Source organism: Rhinolophus hipposideros, assembly GCF_964194185.1.
Source record: "Rhinolophus hipposideros genome assembly, chromosome: 6".
Classification (NCBI taxonomy): Eukaryota; Metazoa; Chordata; class Mammalia; order Chiroptera; family Rhinolophidae; genus Rhinolophus; species Rhinolophus hipposideros.
The window spans coordinates 54,093,198-54,117,938 of record NC_138052.1 but is presented as its reverse complement, the minus strand read 5'-3'; the positions used below and the strand labels follow the sequence as shown (position 1 = coordinate 54,117,938).

The 24,741-nt window shown below is 35.5% G+C and overlaps 1 protein-coding gene across 1 annotated transcript in view; it reads left to right on the top strand.

The window, feature by feature from the left end:
• SESTD1 (SEC14 and spectrin domain containing 1) overlaps window positions 1–14,708 on the top strand; it is a 94,906-nt gene extending 80,198 nt beyond the window's left edge. The window contains exons 14-18 of the mRNA XM_081050819.1: window positions 1,690–1,771; window positions 2,488–2,610; window positions 3,312–3,503; window positions 7,740–7,861; window positions 10,176–14,708. Coding sequence (XP_080906945.1) covers window positions 1,690–1,771; window positions 2,488–2,610; window positions 3,312–3,503; window positions 7,740–7,861; window positions 10,176–10,305 — 649 coding nt within the window. The 3' untranslated portion in view covers window positions 10,306–14,708. The remainder of the gene's footprint in view (window positions 1–1,689; window positions 1,772–2,487; window positions 2,611–3,311; window positions 3,504–7,739; window positions 7,862–10,175) is intronic.
• The last annotated feature ends 10,033 nt before the right edge of the window (window positions 14,709–24,741 follow it).

Here is a 24,741-nt window from a genome sequence, read left to right as displayed (position 1 = left end):
CCGCAGTTCCACTTGCCTACTGAGTATCTCCGTCTGGATGCCCCATACACTCCTCAAACCTAATAGGTCCAGGCTGGAACATTCTCCCCCAAACTTACTCTTCTCCTTCCATGTGCAATCTAGGTTCAAGTTACCATCAGCTACTACACTTGGGACTTACCCTAAAACCTTACTCATCCTCATCCCTACAGTCTAGTCAAACGTCAATGCTCCGCTGTCTCGGAATCCTGAACATTTCTTTGTTCAGGATTCAACATTTCTTTGTCCACATTTAATTACACGGTTTCCTTGTATAAAACCCTTCTCAGTGACGTCCTGTTTTCTCAGATGAAGTTCAGTCTCCTTGGAATAGTATAGGAGACCATAATCCAATTCTACAGGAGCCATGCCTTATCTCCTGTAACTTTCCCACAAAACCACACAGTTGTTTTCATTTTCCTGAATGCATCATGCTGTTTCATGCATGCATGACTTAGACTGCTTCTTTCCTCATTTTCTGCCTTGTGGATTCCTTCTTACTCCTCAAGACTCAGGGATACTTACCTTTGAAAATCTCTTTAGATTTCTAACATAAGTTAGTCACCTGTTCCTCCCAGCTCTCATAATTACTTTACACAGTTCTACAGTAACATTTATCACATTGTTTATTTAAACATCCTTCTTTCCAAATGGGACACCTTAATAGTAAGACCACATCTTATTTTTTCAAGCACGTTTTTCAATACCTGACAATATGTGTTGAATACATGTATGATACCATCTTCATCATTAAAGTATCTCACATTGTTTTTGAGCTTCAGGTTTTAAAAATTATTATCATCCTCACTTCCCTGTGGTCCCTTGTAGAATTACTTTAACTTGCATTTTGACAGTATGCGATATACTTTCATTGAGGGCATCCTTATAAAAATAGCCTTGTGACAGTGATGTCTGTATTGTTATTACAGACACCAAGCTTTCTTTAAGAACATCCACTGTAGTGGGGCCCGGTGCCTTCTGGTTAACTTGTTACTGGTATTTGGGACCGTGGTCAGACTCCTCCTTCTCATCTAAAGTACATGGAATTGCATGGGAATGAAGGGAATGGATCAGAGCTGAGTTAGGTCGAGTCAGCTTGAAAGTTTAATCTGTATGATTTTTGGGTAGACCACAGTAAAATTAAAACAAATAAAATAAAAATAATTTTGGTTCTCTGCACCCAGAGATCAGTGGAGTTTTTTCTTCTTAAGAGTATAGATGGAGTTTTTTTGTGTTTCTTTTATTCAAAATTAGATGTTACTCTGAGTTATATAAAATGTTAATGTTTTTATTTCTTTGAACAAAATCCTCTAAATTAGTTTTTGAGAGACTGCATTTTTATCTTTGAAGCTTGTTTAATGATAATTGGCAGTGGAGATTTCTTTGTATTTCAGTGTACTACTGTGTTTTTGCTTTGCTTCAGTACTTTGCATAATGCATGCTGTTCTTAAAACGGTTTGTTACTCAGCATCATTCAGGTATTTTGAGGTTTTAGAGTGACATAGATATAGATATCCTTAAAATTCTTACAAATCAATACAATATATTTACAGTCTCCATAGTGTAGGACTAAGTATTTTAGTATAGTATAAAATGTGTGCCAGATGATGGTGTTATAATAGCAACAGAACTGAAATGATGTCGTCCTAAATTTATGTTTGGGTTTATTAGATGTGAAGACATGGTAGATGTGCGAAGGTTAAAGATGCTTCAGATGGTACAGTTGTTTAAATGTGAAGAGGATGCTGCCCAGGTAAGGATTAATCAAGTACATTATATACTTGCTTTTTCCTAGAAGATCGATTTCACCTAACTACAAGCAGAAGTGTACTTTTTCATGGTCCTAAGAAAGTAACATGAAGTCAAGTTCTAGTTTATCCTGTTGAAATAGTAAAGTTTTGTATTCCCAGTTACCTTGCTGGTCTTATTTGACTTCTCAATGAAATCCTCTATTGAGCTAGAAATTAGGATTATTTACTATTTATTATTGTTGACTTGTCAGTTACATCCCGGGATAAAGGCTGGACAGCACATTGCTTTTTAACCCAGAAGAGGGTTTTTCAACTAGATGAACAATTTGCTGTCTTTGTGTATTAGCATCAAAACATCATTTCAGCTTGACAGAAAGGAAATTTATGATTTTAAGTGGTAGCATAAATCTAATGAGATTTCAATAAGATCTATGTTACATAAATGCACGGTCTGTTAATGTAAATCATGTGACACTAACTTTAAAAGAGTGCTTCTCTTTAATAAATGTTGTCTTTAGATTTTACAAATTTTGAGGGGGAAGAGAAGTCATTAATTCATGTAGTTTGACATTGAATAAAATGAGCTATTAGGAATTTAGATTATAATGAATGGATTAATTAATCACATGATATAATCTTTATTTTTGTAAATATGGTGTTGTGATACAATAAGTAAAAACTTAGGAATCCACCTTCACTGTTGTTTATTTTCATTTAGGCAGTTGAATGGCTAAGTGAACTTCTGGATGCTCTGCTGAAGACCCACATCAGATTGGGCGATGATGCTCAGGAAACGAAAGTTTTACTGGAAAAGCATAGAAAATTTGTTGATGTTGCACAGGTGCAGAACTGGTTATCTTCTACAGGCTCAGTGTTTGAATAGCTTTCTGCATGATTATAGTGTAGCCTAACCCTCCAAGTCCAAGATTAGTTACGTTATGCCAGAAAGATCACAGAACTAAGAAAATGTCCACCGGTGCATCGAAACTAGCTGCATAAACTTGAGAGGGTTTGTGTTTCCCTGAATACAAGGTTATGTATGCTCCCTCTGATTTATATTATATAATATAGCATGCTTTTAGACACACTGTTCATTCACGAAAGTTAATATGAAATAAATGTTAACATCAGTAAATTCGAAACAACACTTACTGCATCTCACCAGTGTTAGCGTAACAACAGATTTTTGTTGTTGTGAAAAGTATCTTAGTATAACAGTTGTGGTTTCCTGTATGGAATACAAAATTCCCGTTTTCACCCGTCTCGATAAATTAGTGAACAGACATTCTTTTTTGGCCCATGGAATTTAGCCCAGTGAGATGGTGAAAACAATCAGAAAGAAACTTACTGAAAACTGAAAGTATTGCTTCCTCTTCATTGTTTATGCATGCAGACAAGTTGTAGTAATAAGTGACAGTAGAGTCATTCAGTATTGATTTCCTGTAGTGTACCTTACTTGCAGCCACAGCCCTCCTCTCACTTTCCCATCGCTCTTCTCAGAATTCTCTTATTATAATTTCATGTTTACTTCTTCCTTTTTAGAGCACTTACGACTATGGAAGACAGCTGCTCCAGGCCACTGTGGTGCTGTGTCAGTCTTTGCGCTGCACTTCTCGGTCGTCTGGGGATACACTTCCTCGCCTGAACAGAGTATGGAAACAGTTCACAATAGCATCGGAAGAGAGAGTGCATAGACTGGAAATGGCTATTACCTTCCACTCAAATGCCGAAAAGGTTCGCTTTTTAAAAAATGTAGTCACAGGAGTATTTATTGTGTATGTTTAAAATGTGTTCATTTTAATAATGTAATTATGTGATTAGTCTGTTTTTTAAAAACTGTATTCCATTATTTAAAGGTTGTCTTTGAGAGTTCAAGTCAAATTTTCTTAGTAATTCACACCAGTGGTGGGTGGAGTACTGTGTTTGGAGAAATTCAAAATCATTCAGTCGTCCTCTGTCTACAGTGCTTCTCTCGTCACCAAACCTGATACCCAGAGCGTGCTGTTCGTTCTTTAGGATGATGACTCCCATTTCATTCATTATGCCAGGAAAGGAAACTTAGCTTCGGTGACTACTACTAATTGCCATAAATTTTTTAAAAGGACCCTTTTTAATTTTATAATGTTTAAAGTAGAGCCTGTCGAACTAAAATGAGAATAAAAATTAAAACCTTTTTTTCATGTTATCTTTAAATATTAATTCTAGAATTTATTATTTAATGAATTAATTAGTCCCAGAAACCAGAAATGAAATATGCAGTTTTGTTGGGCAAATTTTCAATAGGACTTTTTTCTTAACTAGGCACAGTGAAAATTTATAGCTCCCACGCCTTACATTTCCATTCTAAAGAGGAGCTTTATTATGTAGTTAACTTTGTTTTGATCTCTTACCATGAAAGTTTGTGTGTATGTATGTTCTATACCATTTAATATACGAGAAACCTAAGTTGTAAATGTGATTGCCTAATGTGTAGAGCAGAAGAGATGTTGCCAGGGACCTCAGAAATTAAGCAGTTTCTGTCTGTATTAAGCAGTACATCTGTTAAGAAATATTCATACCATGTTTCCCCGAAAATAAGACTAGGTCTTATACCGTATTTCCCCAAAAAGAAGACCGGGTCTTATATTAATTTTTGCTCCAAAAGACGTGTTAGGGCGTATTTCAGGGAATGTCTTATTTTTTCATGTACAACAATCTGCATTTATTCAAATTTAGTCATGTCATCTTCCTCTGGAACATCGTCATAATGCACCGTGTTTCCCCGAAAATAAGACCTAGCCAGACAATCAGCTCTAATGCATCTTTTGGAGCAAAAATTAATATAAAACACGTCTTATTTTACTATACTATAAGGCCAGGTCTTATATAATATAAGAGCAGGTCTTGTATTAATTGTTGCTCCAAAAGACACATTAGAGCTGTTTGTCTGGTTAGGTCTTATTTTCTGGGAAATAAGCGGGGAATAAAGCGTCTGTCTGGCTGACATCTTAACTGGGGCTTATTTTCGCGGTAGGTCTTATTTTCGGGGAAACACGGTAGATAACTTTTTTTGAGCTTGTCACTGAACTCTACAGGTCAGTATTTTAGTTTCAAATGGACCTAATGACAATGAATGAAGTATGCAGCATGGCTTAACTTGTTCTCCCACTGATATTTTAATGAAAAATATTAAAGTATAATACTAACATAGTACACAGATCATAAACCTTTTGCTTAATTTTCACAAAGCAAACTCACCTGTGTAATCAAGGCACTATTCAAACACAGAGTGTTACCAGCACCCCAGGAGCTCCCTCTGTCCGTTTCACAGTCACATTGCTTCAGCTCTCTCTCCCGTCCAATGTTGACCGCTGGCCCTATTTCTAACACCACTGAAAAATTTTTAAAGGTATCTGCAAGGATATTTTAAAATCTAGACATCTTTAAGAGATCATATAAGAATTTTGTTGCAAATGGCAATATTTCATCTTTTCTTATGACAGAATAGTATTCCATTGTGTATATGTACCACAACTTCTTTATCCAATCATCTGTTAAAAGACACTTTGGTTGTTTCCATGTCTTGGCCACCGTAAATAATGCTGCAATGAACATAGGAGTATGTATATCTTTACAGATAAATGTTTTCAGACTGTTTTAGTAGACACCCAGGAGAGGGATTGCTGGGTCATATGGTGGTTCTATTCTTAATTTTTTGAGGAACCTCCGTACTGTTTTCCATAGCGGCTAAACCTATCTGCATTCCCACCAACAGTGTATGAGGGTTCCTTTTTCTCCACAGCCTCTCTAACATTTGTTATTATTTGTCTTGTTGCTAATAGCCATTCTAACAAGTGTGAGGTGGTATTTCATTATGGTTCTGATTTGTATTTCTCTTAATAACCAGTGAAGTTGAGCATTTTTTCATGTATCTATTGGCCGTTTGTATGTCTTCTTGGGAGAAATTTCTGTGCATGTCCTCTGCCATTTTTTAATTGGATCGTTTATCTTTCCATTGTTGAGTTGTATGAGTTCCTTATATATTTTGGATATTAGCCCCTAATCGGAGATGTTGTTTGCAAATATTGCAAATATTGCAACTTCTACTCGGTTGGTTGCCTCTGTTTTGTTGATGGTTTCTTTTGCTGTGCAGAAGCTTTTAGTTTGATATAGTCCCATTCATTTATTTTAGCTTTTACTTCCCTTTTTAGCCTTTGAGGTCAAAATTTATAAAATCCTCTTTGAAACCAAGGTCCATAAATTTAGTACCTTTGTTTTCTTCTATGCAGTTTATTGTTTCAGGTCTTATGTTTAGGTCTTTGATTCATTTGAGTTAATTTTGGTACATGGTGACAGATAGCAGTCTAGTTTCATTCTTTTTGTGTGTGGCTTTTCAGTTTTCCCAGCATCATTTATTGAAGAGACTTTCTTTTCCCAATTGTATAGTTTTGGCTCCTTTGTCAAAAATTATCTGTCAATATTTATGTGGGTTTATTTCTGGGATTTCAATTCTATTCCATTGGTCTGTGTGTCTGTTTTTCTGCCAGTACCATGCTGTTTTGATTATTGTTGCTCTGTAGTACAAGCTGTAGTCAAGGAGTGTGATTTGCGACAACATGGATGGATCTTGAGATCATTATGCTAGGCAAAATAAGTCAGACAGAAAAAGTCAAGAGCCATATGACTTCACTCATGTGAGATATAAAACTGAAAGCAACAAAGGGACAAAACAAAGAAACAAAAACTCATAGACACAGACAACAGTTTAGTGCTTACCAGAAGGTAAGGGGGGATGGAGGTGGTAGAAGAGTGTTAAAGGAGCTAAATATATGGTGATGGAGGAGAACTGACTCTGGGTGGTGAGCACACAGTGTGATATATAGATGATGTATTACAGAATTGTAGACTTGAAACCTATGTAATTTTAGGTTTGTACACTTGAAACCTATGTAATTGGGGTGACCATTGTCACCCCAATAAATTTAATTAAAAAAAGATCATATAAGATTGAATATGGTTGGTTGTTTTTTAATGGAAAATTAACATTTCTATTTTTCTACTACATGGCCTTTATCATACTTATAATAAACTTGATTTAAGGTTATTTTGTTGTGCAAACCAATGTAAAGCATTCTATTATCAGATATTTTCCCCTTGACTGTGTTCTATTTTATACCAGTAAACATAAATATAACAACTATAAATAAATTATATTATGATTTGGAAATACTTAAATTGAATATGGAATTTTAGAATATAAAGATGTTCTTTATGAGTAATACTGAAATAAACATAATTGGTTTAAGGAAAAGACAATGCAAAAATAGTTGCAAAAATAAACACTTCATTTTCTTTTTCTTCCCCAAATTTTGCAGTTTTTTCTTGTAGTTAAATTTAAATGGTAATAGTTGGGGGGGGGGAGTATCAAGGGCTGTAGAACTTCCTGTATTTTAATTATAACCTTATCAGCTTAATCAGTTAAGTCAGTTGATCAGTTTTTAAAATAGCTGTAAACTGTGTAACTAGGTCATCACATCAATTATGTGTTTGTACTTTGAGTATGTGTTTTGTTATATTTATGTGTTTTTCATTTTCGAAATCTATGAGCTCCTAGATGTCAAAATCTATATCTCATTCACATCCCAACCTGCTAAATAAACATAGTAAGTCTTCAATAAATAGTTACTTAATAAATAAAAGAATACTTCTTAAGCATAATTTGAGCTTACTTTCCAAAGAGTTATCTAGTATTATTTTGTTTTTGAAATCACTATAGACCTTTTCATACTCAAATTACATGTCATTGGTAGGGGTTATATATATCATTTTGTTTGAATTTCTTGAGTCAGTTTTGCCAATAACCAATCACGTACAGTGGTGTACATGAAGATGGTAAGAATAAAATAAAAACACCTTCAATCTGCTAAGTTTGCATGAGCTTGATTCCCTTTCTATGTCTCTTGATTGACGTTGCCCTTTTGTTTGTTGCAGATTTTGCAAGAGTGTCCGGAAGAGCCTGAAGCTATTAATGATGAGGAGCAATTTGACGAAATTGAAGCAGTTGGAAAATCACTTTTGGATAGATTAACTGTTCCTGTAGTTTATCCTGATGGGTATGGTGCATGTTTTCATAATTTCGTCTTTTTATCAGCAAGGTCTTAAAGTGAAAGAAGGAAATCTTTTTTTTTTTTTTAAAAGCCAGGTCAATTACCTTTGGTCCACATTTTCAGTTCCTACAGTAAATTGGTTTAAAATGAAAAAAAATGCAAACTTCGTTCTTAGCAGCAGTTGCAGTTGATACTTGCTACATCGAATGTGTTGCTTCTTCACTCCTTGTAGAAGAAAGATCACTGACTAGGTTGATATCCTAGATTCTAGCCTTGGCTATGATGAGAAGGGAGGAGGGTGACTTAGGGCGTCATTCAGGGAAGGCGTGATATTCAGGGAGCTCAGTGTGTGTCAGGCACCGGGTTACACAGTTCACCTTCATTACTTTTGTCCACACAATGCCAGGCCATTCAGATCGTTTCTGATTTACAGGTGCAGAAACTGAGGCTCAGAAAGATTAAGTAAGATGCTCAGGATTTCACAGCTTCTACGTGGAATTAGGATACAGTCCCAGGTCTGTCTGACTCCAAACCCATTCTCTTTTTCACTATGCTAAGTGGAGGCCTAATTCTTTCATTTGTAAAATGATGGGTCCAGATTCCCATGTTTCTTTCTGTTTCAAATAGTCAATGATACAATAAAAATATGAAATGATCTCATGCAAATAAATGGGCCAGTAAATGAATCAGAAGGGGCTTCATCCCTGAGGATCTGGGTCTTCTCAGTGAAAATACTTTACAGGTAATCCAGAGGATGCTGAACTCAAACAATAGAGAACCCAAAGTATTGAATGCATCTCTCTTTCACTTTAGTATAGTATAATGGTTAGGATTATGGACTCTAATCAGATATCTTGGGTTTAAAATCTCAGCCCCGCCACGTAACTAGCTGTGATACCTTAGGCAAGCCACTTAACCTTTCCTGTGCCTCAATTTCCTCATCTGAAAATAAGGATACATTCATACCTCCTCAGATTATTGGGCAGGGGAATTACGTGAGCTAAATGTATATAAACTACCGAAAACAAATCTGACACGTAGTAAGTGCAACTACTACTGTGTCGTGAACATCACATGATTATTTGGAATTGATATTGAGAAGATACAATTTTATTCCCTAAATAGAATGTTATTCATAGTCTAGTATGTAATCTCTAGTCATACCGAAACTAGAACAATCAGAAGTAGCCTTTAGTCATGTTACACATCTGCAATGTGTCAAAGAGAATAAATCTCAAAATTTATAAATTCAGCTAGTAACAATCGTAGAGGGGTGCTTCTGGTCATTCCATTCCAGAACACCCCTCACCCCTATTTCTGTGTTTCATAGCCAGTTGTCAGTCTCCCATTCTGCTCAGGTTAGCTTGGTAATATCAGCTGTCCCTGGTATTTTTCTTGAGCTTCTCCTCCTGGGTCCCACACATAGTGTGTGTCATCTCCTCGTTCTTTTAAGATAAAAGAGTAAGTTAGTGCTGTATATTCAAATTTCACAACTACGACCTTTAGTATTTAGAGTTGTTTTATTCCATTTTATGTGATAATGTGTTTATGACATGTAAAGCTTGTTTGACAGTAAAATTATTCAGATTTATCTTTTGTAACATTCTCCTGGGAGAAAATAAATGGATGTTCTTTCTGGATTCAGTGCTTAAAGACCCAGGTCCAAATTTTGGTTTTTCCACTGTATGATCTTCGTTAAGTCATTTAATTTTCTAGAACTTAGTTTTCTGATCTAACAAAGAGCTTACCAAATAATCTTCAGAAACTCTTCTACCTGTAAAAGATTCTTTGACTCTGAAGATACTGAATACAGTATCTTTGTAGGTAGGATAAAATTAAATGATTTTATCTATTGAAGGTATTCCAAATGATACTCTAACATTAAATGGATATTTTACTTTCCAGATACATTAAACAATTGGTGTACATAGCACTTAGCACTGAAGTACACATATGAATTTTATATTTGTATGGACCCAAAACTGAAAAATAAAATATCTCCGATGCCTCATTGTTTCCATTTATTGTTGCAAAGCTTGATTGTGTTGTTGGTTTATTAGATTATCATAAGTACACGTGATATGACATTTATACTACTAATACATTTTTCTCAACATATCTTAATATATTTCATGCCATTTAAAAAAGAGTTTTCTCCTACTGAATTACTACTCAAAGATACACAGTATGGTCTGCAAATGAACTAATGCCATTTCATTGAGATAATTTTTATGATGATTTTTCCTTCCTTTGCACTCGCTGTGGTCAGTGTATTTGTATTGATCTGACTGGGGTTTTTCTGTTTGTTTTGATTTTTTAGAACTGAACAGTATTTTGGGAGTCCAAGTGACATGGCTTCTACTGCAGAACACATCAGAGACAGGATGAAATTAGTTAGTCTCAAAAGGCAGCAGCTGAGACATCCCGAAATGATGACTACAGAGAGCTAATAGCTACCAGCTCCCCACAGATCTGCGTTCGTAGTAACCCCGCATGTCGTCGGCATTCTACAGCAGTAGCCACTATACATTCAGATACATTTCACAGCCAAGATAAACCTCATTTCTTTTCATTACACATTTTTCTCCACATGTTAACACCTTGCAACTACCAAGGCATAATAATTTAACATTCTTTGAGACCATAGACTCCAAGTATCTTAAAGGAAGGAACAGTAAACATTGCACTGAAAACTTGCTTTAAAGCTTTACCTGACCTGTCAGTTTATAGATGGACAACTGATAATAAGCTTTGAATGGTGCTAATAAGCGTTTAGGAATTCTCTCTATAAAAAAATGGTTGCCCTTCCTCCCCAGGTGATGTAGTAAATTTAGACTATAGGTAAATGGTTATTAGTAAACAGTGATATCCTCAGAATTTTACTTTGTAATTTTTCTTCAAAATTGATTACTTTTATTGTGTCAGTATGAAAACTTTCAGATTTTTGATATATCATATTCATTGAAATTTTCCTATTTGTATTGATAATGTATTAAAAGTTGTTTGTGCTTAATAAAAGGCTTCATTTAAACATCTTATTTAATTTGGTGGTTATATCCTATTTCCATACATGAGTGCCTTATTAAAAAGGGCATTCTTCGGATTATGAGGATGGTTTAATATTTGTTTTTTCAACTTGGTTGTATGTGTTTTAGCCAGGAAATTCATATGTAAGCATGTGTATATAATAAATAAGCATGTTTTATTATGAAAAAAATAATTGTGAAGAGCAATTTAGATCTTTAAGAATTTAGGAATAATGGAACACTATTTCTAATTTTTCTCTTCTTCAACTTGAAAAATATTATCCAAATTATTAACTACCCTAAATATACTTTGTCTTTGGAGGAGGGGAGCTGGGGAAAAATGCATACATAATTAAGTGTAATCCTTTATATCAGAGTAATCTTTCTGGACCTAAGTAGTAATTGTTAATAAAATTTAATTTCTTATGATTGACTAGAAGTAAAATTCTGAAGTAGTCTAATAACAAAAACTGTACAACTCTTTTAGAAATAAAATTTGTAAAATGCTAGTACTTTTAAGTTTATATTAAGTTTAAATGGTGAAATATGTATAAATTAATTTTATGTTAATTTTTATTTCAGAAAATGTTTTTGAAAAAGATTAAAAATAATTTTTTAGTCTGTCATCAACATAAAATTATGCAGAGAATTGTATGTTTTTTGTCATCTTCAAAAATGCTCATGTATCCTCCAATGTAAAATACTCCCTCTGAACCTGCTGATTTCTCTCGCCTTCTTCACTGCCAGACTTCTTGGAGTACCCCATATCTATTTCTCCTGCATCCTCGTTGCTCACTGCTCAGCACCTTGCAGTCTGGTTTTCCACAGCACTGCAGTGAAACTGTTCTCAGTGGGTTCCCAGTTACTGAATTGAATGATTTTTTTCTTCAGTCTGCATCCCTTGTCCTTCTCTATCTCTGCAACATTTTACACCATTGAGCAACATTTCCTAGACAGTGTCTCCTCCCTTGAAGATGTTGTCATCTGCCATAAGTGTGAGTACAGTCACATCAATCTAAAATATATCTAAAAAACTGTGCTCTCAGATTCTGTCTTCAGAGTGCTTCAGAATCTCATCCATAGGGTTTCTTTTTCATCTCAATGTCCTACGTTACATATCTGGTCCAAAATTCTAAACCTATACTTTCAAATACCTACTTGACATTTCAATCTAGATGAAGTTATTTGTCATATTTTTCACCTTTCTCCTCTTGGAGTACTTTTGGCTAAAAGTACAGCCTTTTTTCCTAGTCAAACATGCCGTAAATCTGAGGGCAACATTCAAATGCTCCGTCTTGTTTTCTGCTGCCACTGCTTTGGAGAACATCCAGGAAGTTCTTTCTATATTTGGCAATCCCCTCCGTCTTTTAGGGCTTAACTTCTATGAGTATAAACTGTTGTGATTCTCCATTTCAGTCTTCATGCTGGTGCTAACCACATGCTACTACTGTTTATTTCTATACCTGCTACACTACAAGCTCTTTTGAGGAAAGATATCTGTGGAACTTCTGTTCCCAAACCTTTGCTCTTGTGTAATAGTGGCTCAGTTCCCCTGTATGTGAATGGTCTTTTGTAGGCATTAATAATAACTCCTCTTACATTGTAGTCTGAGGTGATTTTTTAATGTATTTCCTAAAATTAGGACTGACTGATGAGTGAATCTATTCATAAGGAAGTTGTTTGGTATTTTAGATACTTCGATATTAGCTAATGTAGGTGACATTTAGTTATACTCTATATCTCTTCTACTGAATGGCAGAGTAGTTAGAATGTTTTTATTCAGATTTTGCTAGAAAGGGACTGGGTTGTAAGTAATGAGGCTCTTAATTCTCACCTACTCACCTATACTTACCAAATGAGTTAATTTTTATATGCCTTAAGCTATCCTGCCTACACAAAAGTAGAATAAGGCAATATCTGGAAATATTATTTGTAACTGGAGTATTTCAGAGGAAGCTGAATACACTTTTAACATAAATATTGTTGCTGTTAAATTGAAAATTTGCTGCTAATATATATCAGAATATACACAAAGAAACGAAAACTCAGCAATGCCCTAATGTGATTTTTTTATAGGGTCATGGTTCATTTAGAGTACACGTAAAGGAAGTGACTGCAGTCTGTTTGAAATCACAAGCTTTTTGTATATAGTAAGTTAACGGTGGCTGACAAATGGAGAAAGAACCATCATTTCTAATTGGTATATGCCACAACTTTCCACATTGCTTTAGCCCATCTCAGGGACTTATTGAAGTGTTAATTGGGCTAGTTTTGTTTTGTTCTGGTTTGAGAGATTTTTTTCCCTTTGTCATGTATTTGCTCCTATATAATTCAATATACATCTGCAGTTTGGGCATCTATTAACACATGTCTAACCCAGCAGTTAGAAAGCAAAGATGATGACTTCATTTCAGATAACATGGGCTTTATTCTCAGTCCTTATTGTTGGTGACCTTATTCTGCAAGAGTAACTCATTGGTGATGTCGATGAAACTGCTCAGTTTGCCAGGTAGGATGTTGATGGCTAGTCCAGGCTTCTTTGCTATGTAAGAGATTGGATATTTCTTTCATTTATAGGCATTTAAATTGGCCATTGCTCACAAATGTTATGTAGTATTAAGGTGTTTGTCTCATTATGCCATCAGGTGACACTAATGTGCTATTTAGTTTGTTTTTATAGTTGGCATACTGCTTAATATGAACATGACAGTTGCTTTTCTTATAGTGCCAGGGAGAGCATGACACTATAGACTCCCTGATCCAAACCCATTGTAACCAATGGCGTGGCTGTGAGATTGGCTGAACGTATCTCACTGTATAGTATACTTTTGGAAGAAGAATACAGAGTTCTCTACTACATTGTACTATTACTATTACTGTACTTTTCCTATCCTCACTGGACTATAATGAAATAAAAATTCCTAAAAACTAAACATATATGGTTGCTAAAGTCCTCCACATCTTGAGCCTATTAAAAATGGTATAGGAAACTAACGTCAGTAAATATCATCAATGACAAGATTTGCAAGACTGGGGTATATTTGCTTAAACCCCTTAAGGAAAATTTCTCTAGGATTAAAAAGATGGGCTGGGACATAGCTGACCAGTTAACCTAATTAGCAAACTTACCAGTGTTAACTTTCAGTTCCAAAAGCAGAAAACTTCAGTTGGAGTGGAAAATACTCTTCTAGTATGTAGGGCAACCAATACCTTGATGAGGGAAAATGAAATACAGATTTAACATCCGACATTATTTGACTTCAGTATATGCTACTGGAAATTCTAGCTAAGAAGCATAAATAATGACCAAAATAGTAGAGGAAAGTTCATAAAAGCTAAAATAATAAGTAGTGAATATAACGGAAAGAGTTTGGATTTTGAATACCTGACTTCAAAATCTGGCTTTGCCATTTACTGACCTTGGGGGAAAATCACTAAACTTCTCTAAAATAGATCATACCAAATAATGTCAAGAATGAAATACAATTGTGGTTTAAAATGTACTGAAAACTAAAATATCCAAAATGAAAGGTATGATTACTGTAATTATCTTTTCAGAATAGAAAACGGAGCATTCCTTAGTCTTGCTCTTGTCTCAGATAACAAGCATGGGGCCGTGGGGGGAAATAGCACATTGTTTATGCTCACGTCCCTAAGCTCTGTTTCTCCTACATACATAGTGAGGTCATCAGTAAATAAGACTTTTAAATCTTACCAGTTAACTTTTTTTATGGCAGGGTGATAGACTAGCAAGATGGAAGACAAGTGAGGAGTATCATCTACTTTGAGGTGGGTAGAACATGACACAATTCCATTTGTATATAAGTAATTAAGAAAGTAAGTAAAAGGAAATCATACTCAGAGTGGATCTTAGCCCCAACCTGTAGAAACAACAAGAGCACACACCTGTTAAGATACGTACAAAGTATCCCAATGATGAGGTTAAAGACACGATGACTTGAGATGACCCTTAGTGCTGTTATGGTTAGAGAAGAGCAATCTTGGTAAACTTGGGCAGTGATAATAACAGAAGACTGGTCTTATGATAGAAATGGATAGAACTAAGGATGTTTTGTGAGATAGCATAAATAAAGGAGGATGTGTAAGACTAAAAAAGGCTCAAATAGGATGTTGTATAACCTGACTGATGTTTTAAAGCAGACTTGGAAACTTGACAACTACTCCATGTGCTTCAAGAAAAAGCAGAGCCTGTACTGGAACAAGAATTTAGAGACAAAGCAAAACCAGAACTATAAATATTTTGAGAGCAGTGAGTAAATTTTTAAATAATCAAAAATTAGTTTTGTTAGAGAACTCTTAGGGTGCAATATGTATATAATACCTATATGATGAGAACAGGAATTCTTAGCAGATAATTAAAAATAGTTACTAACTGCTAGGTAAGAGCTGTGTTACTAACAGATTTTTAGGCATGTGTAAAACTATTTTTGACAAAAGGCTATTGAAGTCTGAAGCCATTCCTAGTGAATTTCAAAGAGTCACCTTAGAAGTATTTACACGTGAAATACCATCTGTTTTCACATTTGAGGGTGTCCCCAAATGTGCCCCTCATTGAGACATATTCACATGTCCTTCCTGTCAACGTCTGTGATCAAGGCGCATGTTTTGGGTCTGTACATCTTTTTTTGTTGATAGTTTCCCTGGTTCTTTTTCAGTTTACAAATCACAGTAAAAATTTCTATGCTTGTTTTTCTCTTAAGAAGGTTTCGTCATCTTAGCTCTCATGTTAGTCTACACAGCCAACAGATTTGCTCAAAATATACGGTCAATATATGTATTACATTTTTCTAAAGGGTGTGAGTGTTGAGCCAGCATAGATTTGAGAAATGGTTGCTCATCTCACACTCATGAATGCCATTTCACAAGCTTTAAAGTTTGTAAAATGACAGATTGGAAGAATTTGATGATTATGTGCCATGGGATCAATAATGAAATTCTCAGCAGCATTATTTGGTAAGTGTTGCACCCTGGAATTTTTCCCCAACAGTTCATTGTAAAAATTTTCAAACATGCAAAAGTTACAATTTTACAGTGTACTCATTACCCAGATGCTAGTTAGCATTGAACTATGTTTGCATTATCACATAGCTATCTGTCCATCAGTCATCAAATCAGATTATTTTTGATACATTTTAAATTGCAGACGTTTGTACTCTTCACACTAAATACTTCAACATGCATATCATTATAGAGTTCAATATTCGCGTACACTTTTAATATAAAATTATTCAATGAACTACAAAAACCTTAACTGTGCATCCATTGAGTTTTGACAAATGCATACAGTGCTATCAAAATGTAAAACGTTACAAAACTGCCACATGGCCCTTCACAGTCTATCCTTGTCCCCACCTCACCCCCAAAGGCAACCACTGTCCTTTTTTTATTATTATTATAAATCAGATTTGTCTGTTCTAGATCTGTGTAAATAGGGTCACACAGCATGTACTCTTTCTAGAAGTACCATATTTTGGAGGTTTATCCATGTTGTTGGGTATATTAGCAGTTCATTCCTTTTTAATGCTGAGTAGTATTCCGTGTATGACTAGAGTGCAGTTTATCAGTTTTCCTATTTATGAGTACCTGGGCTGTTGTCCAGTATTGGCAATTATAAATAAAGCTGCTGATTGTTGTTAATGTAAGCTTACGTGAACATAGGCTTTCATTTCTCTTGAGTGAATACCTAGGATTAGAATTTTTGTGTCATAGAGTAGTTTTAAAAGAAACTGCCATACCATTTCCTTTGGATGGTGTCTTGGAGTTTTCACTCTATTTTGGATGTGTAGAAATGTGTAAGCTATTTTTATGATCCATATTTGAAATATTAGAAGTGGATTTGGGATAGAAATGACGTTGTTCACAGTTGGCAGTTGGTGTTATTTAAGGGAAGCAAATACCTGTCTGCCCAAAACAACTTTCCAAGGATTTCCTGTACTTGAAACTTGAGCATTAGTTTCACTCTTTGAAAGATTAAAGCACTTGCCCAAGTGTCATACATTAGCTAGATGAAACAGCACTGATTTGTTTATGTTACTAACTTTTGCCACCCATTTTCAGTAGGTAAAGTAAGACTGATAATTGCACAGAAATAACTTCTGTAATGGGGGCAGAAAGGTAGTAAAACACAAAAAGGTAGTAAAACATTAGTCAGGTACAACAATGTGAGAGACAACCATCTGAATGGGGAATTGCCCCAAATGATGGTCAAGAAACCAGAAAACTGGGTGGGAAGAATTCTACCTCACAGTTGTGCATAGGGGATAGCTATGTTTCTGCAGGACATTGTAGCATTTACAAATAATATTTTCGGTGTTGTCTTTTCATTCAGTACCACCCAGCTATAGTTATTTCACACCCTAGTGACTTTTATCCACTGTGTTTTACTCTTCCCGCCTGTTTTATTACATACAGCAATTACCTGTTTAAGCTTGTAAAATTATAATCATTTATATTTCCAGTACTCATGTTCAAACATACTTATGTATGGTTTATCCAATCTTTCCTATTCAACTTTTAAGGGCTGGGATATTTGGCTTCTACTGTAAATCCTTATAATGTTCTATATATTGTAAATGCAATAAAAATGTTAAAAACTAATTATTGGCAGCAGATTTTGATAATGTATTTATTTGATATGTTACCACTTTGGATAATAACTTTGGTTTGTGTTAATAAAGATTGTACATAAGGTCTAGGGAGAATTAAGTCATACTAGTCTCTATAACATATTCTGATGAATTCTGCATCTTTGAATCTATTCAAATTATTTTTTGTAAAACTTTAAATTTTTATGAAGAGTGTTTACTAAATCTTTGATTAAAACAAAAACGTATTTTTTTTAAAAAAATTCTGAAATAATCTGGAGTCTTAGAAGACAGGTTCAGTACCCTTTCCCTTGCGCTACTTTCGTCTCCAACAGCTCTTCCATCCCACCTTCCCACAAGCTTGGCACAGAAATTCACAGCTTTCTCTACGTCCTACATTGTCAGGAATTGTTAGGTTCTCATCACAATAAGTAATGGTTAAATTTCTTTTGTTCCTAGCAAGAAGTCCATTTTTAAGATTATTTTTTAAGATTTAAAGGATGAATGTGTATTTGGGCCTGGGGGAAGCATATTAGAACAAAGTTATATTTAAAATAACAGATTTGTATTATGCTATAAATAATAGCAGCTCGAGAATGGCTAACAGGAATTTAGAATATCCAGAATTTGGAAATTGGCAAGCCTTATACTTTTCCTTGATCATTTTAGGGGGCTTTTTCTTAAGAGATACAAGTATGATTATAAGAGGGGAGAGAATGACAAGACCACAGATTTGCTTTTTGAGGGTCCATACTCTAAATGTAAAACCTCCATCTCTTGTTAAGAACCCTCTAAATGCAAATTCATCTAGAAGGGGCCATACATTAAGTATCAACTACCGTAGCACAGAGACCGCCCTCTAGTGGAGAATGCTTAACCAGGTAAGGGAAGGAGTGGATGGCACTGAGGCAAGGGGCTCACGGTAGGTGGTGTACATCCGGCAGAGGAGACCAGGAGGGAACAGTGTGAGGGTACAAAAAGAGACTCTACCTTGCAATTCTTCATGAGCTGGTCTGTCCATTTTAATCTGCAAAATCCAAATGTACTTCAGATGTGGAATTCTCAGAAGAGGTTTTAAATAAAATGAACACTATTCATACCCTGAGCACGCATTCTGATCCAAAGAGCTTCCTTCCAGTTCCTTGATCTTAAAGTTTTGTTTTTAAAGAAATGAGTTTGTTTTCATCCTAGAGTTGGATTGAAATGTCCCTTTGCTACAACCATGTTACTTAGTCAAGACTAACCAGTCTGTGGATGCCATTGGCAAGAAGTGGTATCACATTGCAGTAATAACTCAAATTTCTTGTTTAACCAACCAGATTACAGTAGTACCTCTGTTTTCGAACATCTCCATTGATGAACATGTCGGTTTGCAAATGCCATAAACCCAGAAGTAAATGCTTCAGTTTTCAAACAGGCCTTGGAAGTCGAACTTGTCACACGGCTTCTGCTGAGTGTAAGATCCTGAGGCCTAGCTCTTGGCTGTTTTCGAACAATTCTGAACTCGAACGGTCTTCTGGAACGGATTACATTAGAAAATCGAGGTACCACTGCATTTGTTTACATGTTCTACCACTGTTTGACCTGGCATGTTTGGCCCACTCACCCAAATCTACCTGTGATCTATGGGTGATTGATGCTACAGCCAAATCACCTCCCCATCCTGTTCACGTACCTATAAATCAAGAGAGGGAAAAGTAATTCTAAAAAGTAGAAAGAAAAATATCCTGAGCAACCAATGAGTCGAAGAAATCAAAAGGAAATTTAAAAAATCCTGAAACTGGTGAAAATGGAAGCACAACATACCGAAATCTATAGGATGCCACAAAAGCAGTTCTAAGAGGGATGTTTATACTAATGAATGCCTTGATTATAAGAATAGAAAAGATCTCAACCTAATTTTATACTCAAGGGACAGCAAAAGAAAAACTAAGCCCAAAGTTAAGAAATAGCAAAGATCAAAGCAGAAATAATTGAAATAAACATCAGAAAAACAATAGAAAAGATAACAAAACTAAGAGCTGTTATTTTGAAGAGATAAAATGGAGTAATCTTTTGCTAGGCGAAGAAAAAAGGACTCAAGATCAGAACTGAAAGAGGACACATTACCACTGTTACCACAGAAATAGGATCATAGAGACTACTATGAACATTTTTTTTTTGTCAGAATGGATAATCTAGAAGAAATGGACCAACTTGTAGAGACATAGAAACTACCAAGACTGAATCATGAAGAAATAAAAAATTCGAACAGTCCAATAACAAGGAGATTGAAAAACCTCACAACAAGGAAAGGTCCAGGACCAGGTGTCATTTTTGGTAAGTAATACCAAACATTTAAAGAATTAACATTAATTCTTCTCAAATGCTTTCAAAAAATTAAAGAGGAGGGAATATTTTCAAACTCACTTTACAAAGCTAGCGTTACTCTGATACCACAGCCAGATAAGGACACTATAAGAAAACTGTAGACCAGTATCCCTGATGAATATAGAGGCAAAAATTCTTAACAAAATATTAGCGAACTGAATTCAATAGCACATTAAAAAGATCATACATCATGATCAAGAAGGATTTGTCTCTGGGATGCAAAGATAGTTCAATGTGCAAATCAATAAATGGTATATACCATATTAATGGAAGGAAAAGTAAAAATCCTATGATCATCTCAACAGATGCAAAAAATCATTTGCCAAAATACAACATCCTTTCATAATATAAACTCTCAACAAATTTGGTATAGAAGGTATATAACCTGAACACAATAAGGCCATGAATAACTAGCCCACAACTAACATCATACTCAATAGTGAAAGGTTGAAAGCTTTTCCTTTTAAGATCAGGAACAAAAAAAGGTGCCCACTCTCACCACTCCTATTCAATATAATACTGGAAGTACTAGCCAGAGCAATCACTTTCTTCATCCTTTCATGATAAATAAAAAGTGTCCAAATTAACAGTAAAACTGTAGATGATATGATCTTATATATAGAAAACCCTAAGGACTCCCAAGAAAACTGTTAGCACTAATCAACAAAATCAGTAAAGTGGCAGGATATAAAATCAGAATGCAGAACTAAATTGTGTTTCTATACACTAATAAAATATCTGGGGGGGAAAAATATCAAAACAAAGTACTTAAGAATAAATTTACCCAAGGAAGTGAAAGATCTGTACACCGAAAAGTATAAGACTGATGAAAGAAATTAAGGAAGACACGAATGGAAAGATATCCCATGTTCATGGATTGGAAGAATTGATATTGTTAAAATATTCATACAACCCAAAGCCATCTATAGATTCAATGTAATGCCTATTCATTGGCATTTTTCACAAAAATAGAAAAACAATCCAAAAATTTGTATAACCCTGAAATAGCCAAACGCTTGTATAAGCCTAAATAGCCAAAACAATCCTGAGAAAGGACAAAGCCAGAGCCATCACACTTCCTCGTTTCAAAACTATAATAATCAAAACAGTATGGGGGCCAGCCCAGTGGCTCAGGCGGTTGGAGCTCCATGCTCCTAACTCCGAAGGCTGCCGGTTTGATTCTCACATGGGCCAGTGGGCTCTCAACCACAAGGTTGCCGGTTCAACTCCTCGAGTCCACAAAGGATGGTGAGCTCTACCCCCTGCAACTAAGACTGAACACGGCACCTTGAGCTGAGCTGCCTCCCGGATAGCTCAGTTGGTTGGAGCGCGGGCTCTTAACCAAGATTCCTCGAGTCCCACAAGGGATGGTGGGCAGTGCCCCCTGCAACTAAAGATTGAACATGGCATCTTGAGCTGAGCTGCCACTGAGCTCCTGGATGGCTCAGTTGGTTGGAGCGCGTGTTCTCAACCACAAGGTTGCCAGTTCGATTCCTCGAGTCCTGCAAGGGATGGTGGGCATCACCCCCTGCAACTAAAGATCGAACATGGCACCTTGAGCTGAGCTTCCACTGAGCTCCCAGATGGCTCCGTTGGTTGGAGCGTGTCCTCTCAACCACAGGATTGCCGGTTTGACTCCCGCAAGGGATGGTGGGCTGTGCCCCCTGCAACTAGCAACGGCAACTGGACCTGGAGCTGAGCTGCACCCTCCACAACTAAGATTGAAAGGACAACAACTAGACTTGAAAAAATGTCCTGGAAGTACACACTGCTCCCCAATAAAGTCCTGTTCCCCCTCCCCACCCCCCAAAAAAAATCTTTAAAAATTTACACATCAACAACAAAAAATTTAAAAAATGGTGTGGTATTGTAATAAAAATAGACACATAGACCAATAGAACAGAATTGAGAGCACAGAAGTAGGCAGCTAAATACATGGTCAACTGATACATGACAAGGAAGCTGAGAAGACTCAACCTGGGGAAAAGAGAGTTTCTTTAATAGATGGTATTGGGAAAACTGGATAACCACATGCAGAAAAATTAAATTGGACCCCTATGTTACACAACTCACAAAAATTATAATGGACTAAAGACTTAGAAGATCTGAAACTGAAACTAGAAGAAAATTTAGGGAAATATCTCCTTGATAATTGATTTTGGCAATGATTTTTAGCTATGGCACCAAAAACACAAGCAATGAAACCAAAAATCAGTAAATAAGGCTACATCAAACTAAACAGTTTCTGCATAGCAAAAGAAACAACAAAATGAAAAGACAACCTCTGGAATGAGAGAAATTATTTGCAAAGCATATATCTGATGAGTTAATATCCAAAGTGCATAAAGAACTCAAACAATGCAATAGAAAAAAATCTAATTAAATAGGCAGAGGAACTGAATGGACATTTTTCCAAAGAAGGCATACAAATGGCCAAACAAGTACATGAAAGTATGTTCAACATCAGTAATCATCAGGGAAACGTAAATCGAAACTGTAATAAAATATCACTTCACACCTGTTAGATTGGTGAAAGATAAAAAAATAAGTGTTGGTGAGGATGTGGAAAAAAAGAGAATCCTTGTGTACTGTTGGTCGGATTACTGTAAATTGAGGTAGCCACTATGGAAACAGTATGGAGGTTCCTCAAAAAATTAAAAATAGAATTGCCAAATGATCCAGCAATCACATTCTGGGTACCTATCCAAAGGAAATGAATACAGGATCTCAAGAGATTTCTGCACTCCCACGTTCACTGCAGCATTATTCGCGATAGCCAAGATATGGAAACAACCATCAGTGAATGAGTGGAACAAAGAGATCTGGAATCTAAAAAGAGCCACATTCGTAGGTAGAACAGAATGCTAGTTACCAGGAGCTGGGAAATTGGGGCAATGGAGAGATGTTGGTCAAAGGATACAAACTTCCAGTTAAAAGATAGATGAATAAGTTCTGGGGATGTAATAATACACAGGATGGTAATTATAGTTAACAGTATTGTATTATATACTTGAAAGTTTCTAAGAGTAAATCCTAAATATTCTCACTGCAGAAAAGAAATGGTAATTATGTCATGTGATAGAGGTGCTAGCAATGCTATGGTGGTAATTATGCAAATACAACTATCCAATCAATACATTATACATCTTAAATTTACATAATGTTCTATGTCAATTATGTCTCAATGAAGCTGGAAAAATAAATAATGTAAATACTAATATTTTAAGTCTAAAGTTTGTGATACCTCAGAGTATCTTCAAACGTTTTTATGGGAATTTAAATATTTTTCCAAAACTCCCACTTTAAAACCCTACTTAATATTACAACACAATTCAGTCCATGATATACTTTTGGCAGTCTAATAAAATGGCAAATAAAGATAGATTGAATATTCAATATGCTGGTAAATTTCAAAAGTAATGCTGACTATAGCTGTTTGATTTCCCCATGGATTTTTTCCCCCTTAATTATGACTGAGCAACGTAGAAAACCGAAAATCCAAGGAAATCATATGTCTTATTTTAATTATTATATTTACACTTACCTCTGTAAAGGATGGAAAAATTAGGAAAATAGAATTAGGAATCTGAAAAGTTAAAAGTACATAAAAGATTTTGAACAGAGATTTGAATAGTAGATGCTTTTGTTTCATGTTTAAAGTATAGAAAAAAATGAATATCAATACATAATTCATACAAATGGCTATACAAATCACTAAACAGTTCTACAGTGAATGTTATTAGAAGAATTGTTTTCCATTTATGTGATAAATCCTTAATAATGTGTTTTCATTTTAACCAAAAACAAGAAATAGGAAGAACTGACACAAACCCAAAGCAGTTTTGCTATAATCTTAATTTACATCCATGTATAAAACTTCTCTATTATGATTGCTCACATTGATTTAGGAAATTCTTTAAAAGCGTTCTTCTCATTTCTAGGACATTTTACTTTGATATATTTCGTATATTATACAGTCTTGTTGTCAAAGTGCTTCATGTGCATTTTATCTTTAGTTTTCTAACGGGGAAATCAGACCATCAATGGAGTTTTGTACTTCTGTTATTGCCTTGTAGTGTTTATTCTGACCCAGATGGCTCTGTCTGGGAAGTGCTCCACTGTGTGGACGAGCTGAGTAACAGGTATGTATAGATACCTGTATAATTTTTGATCTGACATCAGAATAGAAGAACTTACTCCGTGTGGCATTGCAGCAAGAGACTAAGAGGGAAGTGGTTGGGTTCTCACTAGCATCATGAACTTGAATAGCCACTTAATTTCTCTTGCCTCAGTTCTCCAACTCATACGACAGAGTTGGAATCTAGAAAGAGCCCTGCCTTTGACTAGTGGAGAAGCCTAACCTGATTAAATGGTTATAAATGTTACAAATTAAAGGGGATTTAATGAGAACAGTGCTGATAAAGGAAATCAGGGCCTGTGCATGATGGGTGTTCAGCAAATGTGTGTTGAGGCTATCAGCTTACCCTGATAGCAGGAGCTTATGGCAGGGACATGCCAGAAGTGGAATCTAAACATAAAGTAAATTGACTTTGCTTTTGAAGTCCTTCCTTTATGACGGTGGAATTTGTGATAGGAAACCTGTTTACTTATGGTGGTGTGAGTTATGTGGGGTGGGGTGCAAATGACCTGCTGGTTTTGTTTCCATTTTTAATTTCCAGGTTTCTGTGAGTTTCTCTCATCTTGTTTCCTGTTTTTCCTGAAAGCCTGAGTATATGAATATCTTTTTTCCTGCAGGTGTTAGTAACTTCGTTTATCCTTCCGGACATTCTCAGCAACCATTGCCTTTCATGTGGGTTCCATGACTCGGGTGAGTGGTGTATTAACAAAGTGAAGATTTCCAAAGCAAGGGCTTCTGTGTGAACAT